The 3,961-nt window shown below is 40.1% G+C and overlaps 1 protein-coding gene across 1 annotated transcript; it reads left to right on the top strand.

Moving 5' to 3' along the window:
* The first annotated feature begins 464 nt into the window (after nt 1–464).
* Nucleotides 465–3,961, top strand: LOC129726935 (exosome RNA helicase MTR4). The gene is made up of 4 exons (XM_055684214.1): nt 465–713; nt 777–890; nt 947–2,006; nt 2,069–3,961. Exons 1-4 carry the CDS (start codon nt 592–594, stop codon nt 3,869–3,871), a joined length of 3,099 nt encoding a protein of 1,032 aa, XP_055540189.1. The 5' UTR covers nt 465–591; the 3' UTR covers nt 3,872–3,961.

Here is a 3,961-nt window from a genome sequence, read left to right as displayed (position 1 = left end):
TATTGCAATCAGGTACAATAGAGGATATATTTAATTTCACGCGTTTTTTATGTTTTATTGCTAAACAATGAACTGCGAATGCACCGTGCTTGTGAGTTTTCTGTAATTCGCTTTTCAGATGCAATCAGCAATAAATATTTCTTAAAGTATCCACATGTCTTTTTTCGGTGTATACAAATTATTTAGCGTGTAGGCAGCGATACCAAATGTGAAGATTTAGGCGGAACGCAGATTTTCGGAATCCGAATGCAGATATCTGTTTAATAAAAAGTATTTTTTTTTAATATTTTTGCTGTTTTTTGTGAGTGTCTCTATATCAACACTAATTTTCTCTAAATGAATGCAGATTTAAACCAATTTTTGTCTCAACAAATTTCGTTCGAATTTAGGGGAATTTTATATTCTTTTATATTTTCTGCATCTACTAACATTTTTTCATAAACATCTGGCATCTCTGTATGTAGGCCATCAAATCAACATGTCATTTGTCAGCAACAGCAAGCGTGAATGCGGTGATCAAGTGCACGCCGTTTCGTTATTTCTCAATTCGATAACATTTTAACAACGATATCACTAGAAAAACATTGAATTATGGCCGATGTTGACGATTTATTCAATTTGTTTGATGCTGTTAATGATGAGGAAGAGAGCGGAAACGTTCCAATTGTGATCGATGATGTCGACAAGGAAAAAGAATCTAAACCCGAGAAAGGGTAAGTTTAGAAACACGTTTGTAGATTACTCTGTGTTTTTGGTAATAACTAAAGTTTATTTAGGGAACCTACTTCTGCCGCTAAACGTGAGAGACAAGCTGTTTCCGACGATGAAGATGCCATAATCGAACCCACCAAGCGTTCTAAACAGGTGGAATCAATTTTGGATGATATCAAGTAAGAATAAAAAAAAATTTTGTTTGAATACAATATAATTTTGCAATTTTTATTAGCTTAGACAATATTGAATCCCGAATCAAGGTGCATACAATACAGTCACCGGAAGCTTGCACACATGAAGTAGCGGTATATCCCGATCACAAATATCGACCGCTAGTACCACCAACGGGGAAGCCAGCCAAAGAGTATCAATTCGTTTTAGATCCCTTTCAAAAAGAGGCAATCCTATGCATTGAGAATCAACAATCTGTTTTAGTATCGGCTCATACTTCTGCAGGTAAAACAGTTGTGGCTGAATACGCTATCGCTAAATCACTCTTGGAAAAGCAACGAGTTATTTATACCACACCGATTAAAGCGTTGTCCAATCAGAAGTACCGTGAATTTCACGAGGAATTTAAAGATGTTGGACTTGTTACTGGAGATGTGACGATAAATCCCTCCGCTTCTTGTCTAATTATGACGACAGAAATTCTCCGAAATATGCTTTATCGAGGGTCCGAAATTATGCGAGAGGTCGGCTGGGTTGTGTTCGACGAAATTCATTACATGCGAGACAAAGAACGAGGAGTGGTTTGGGAAGAAACACTTATTTTGCTGCCGGACAATGTACACTATGTATTCCTCTCCGCTACGATTCCTAATGCTCGCCAATTTGCCGAATGGGTCTGCCACATTCATAAACAGCCATGCCATGTTGTGTACACTGATTATCGACCGACACCGCTACAGCATTACCTTTTCCCGGTTGGTGGTGACGGAATTCATCTAGTGGTCAATGAGAAGGGACAATTCAAGGAGGATAATTTCAATACCGCAATGGCGGTATTGCAGAACGCCGGAGATGCTGCCAAGGGAGATCAAAAGGGCCGCAAAGGAGGCCTCAAACCGACGAATTCTGGCGAAACGAACATTTTCAAGATTGTTAAAATGATTATGGAGAGGAATTTTGCACCAGTTATTATATTCTCATTTAGTAAAAAGGATTGCGAGATTTTTGCGATGCAAATGTCTAAGTTAGATTTCAACTCGACAACCGAGAAAAAGTTGGTTGACGAAGTATTCAACAACGCAATGGATGTTTTGAGTGAGGAGGATCGACAGTTGCCACAGGTAAGTTGGCAATGGAAAAGCTGAAATGCGGTGAGTATTAACTTATTTTATTTTTTTTTTAGGTTGAGAATGTGCTGCCACTATTACGTCGTGGTATCGGTATTCATCACGGTGGTCTGTTACCCATTTTAAAGGAAACTATCGAAATTTTGTTTGGAGAAGGTCTGATTAAAGCACTTTTTGCAACGGAAACTTTCGCGATGGGACTTAATATGCCGGCTAGAACGGTATTGTTCACAGGACCACGCAAATTCGATGGTAAAGATTTTCGCTGGGTAACTTCCGGTGAGTACATTCAGATGTCTGGTCGAGCCGGACGTAGAGGTTTGGACGATAAAGGTATCGTTATACTGATGATTGACGAAGCTGTTTCGCCAGCAGTTGGCAAAGAAATTGTCCAAGGTAAACCTGATCCGATAAATTCGGCTTTTCACTTGACGTACAATATGGTGTTGAATTTACTGAGAGTTGAGGAAATCAACCCGGAGTATATGCTGGAGAGATCATTTTTCCAGTTCCAGAATCAGTCTTCAATCCCGGAAATTTACAAAAAAGTTCAACAGAAACAGAAAGAGCTGGATAAAGTTTACATAAAAGACGAACAATCGATAGTGTCGTATCATCATGTTCGTGATCAGCTTGATACTCTCGGCAAACAGTTCAGGGAATATATTACCAGGCCAACCTATCTCGTGCCGTTTTTGCAACCGGGTAGGATGATTAAAATTCAGTCAGATGCCGGCGAATTCGAATGGGGTATCATTGTAAATTTCAAGAAAGAAACTGGTGATGCTAAAACAAACCCTCTTAAATCGGAAACAAAAGTTATCATCGATGTTTTACTGCATGTTGATGATGGATTCGAGAAAGAAGGTGTTCCCAAACCTTGTCCCGAAGGTAAACGTGGATCGGTAGAAGTTGTTCCAGTTCTGCATACACTGGTCCACCGGATAAGCTCTTTGCGAGTGTATTACCCGAACGATTTGCGCCCAGCCGACAATCGACGTTCGGTTCTTAAAACAATCAATGAGGTCAAAAAACGATTTCCTCAAGGACCTCCTCTTTTACATCCGATCAATGATATGCACATCAAAGAAAAGGATTTCGAAACTATTGTAGACATGATAGACAAATTCGAAAAACGTTTATATTCACATCCCTTGCATGAGGCGCCTGAACTGGATAAATTGTATTTAAAATACATGGATAAGCTAGAGCTTGAACGTCAGTTGAAGCAAGAAAAACACGCTTTCCGCGAAGCAAAAAGTCTGCTTCATATGGATGAACTGAAGCATCGGAAGCGAGTTTTGCGTCGTTTGGGTTACTGCACGGCCGCAGACGTCATCGAGTTCAAAGGTCGTGTTGCGTGCGAGCTCAGCTGTGCCGACGAACTTCTACTGACAGAAATGATATTCAATGGTACCTTCACAAATCTTACCACAGCACAGGCGTGTTCACTGCTGTCTTGCTTTGTATGTGACGAAAAGAGCTCGGAAGTTCCTGCGGCAACGGAGGAGCTTTCTGGTCCACTACGGCAGATGCAGGACCTTGCTAGGAGGATAGCAAAAGTGTCGAACGAATGTAAAGTCGAACTGGACGAGGAACGGTACGTCGAATCATTCAAGCCCTTCCTCATGGATGTAGTGCTTGCGTGGTGCAAAGGATCATCGTTCTTACAGCTGTGTAAGATGACAGAAATTTTCGAAGGATCTATTATTCGCTGTATGCGACGCTTGGAAGAACTGCTTAGACAAATGGTGCAAGCTTCAAAAACCATTGGCAACACCGATCTGGAAAATAAGTTCTCCGAAGCAATTCGGTTGCTGAAAAGAGACATCGTATTTGCTGCTTCGCTGTATCTGTAGTAATTTAATTCTGATAATTACATTTTTGTGTAGTTCAAAAAATTATTGCTTTTTTCAATAATAATCCGATGTAATATAAAACTGATTGAA

The sequence above is a fragment of the Wyeomyia smithii genome, chromosome 3 (genome assembly GCF_029784165.1).
Source record: "Wyeomyia smithii strain HCP4-BCI-WySm-NY-G18 chromosome 3, ASM2978416v1, whole genome shotgun sequence".
Classification (NCBI taxonomy): Eukaryota; Metazoa; Arthropoda; class Insecta; order Diptera; family Culicidae; genus Wyeomyia; species Wyeomyia smithii.
The sequence above is the reverse complement of the archived record's forward strand: the minus strand, read 5'-3'. Positions and strand labels throughout refer to the sequence as shown.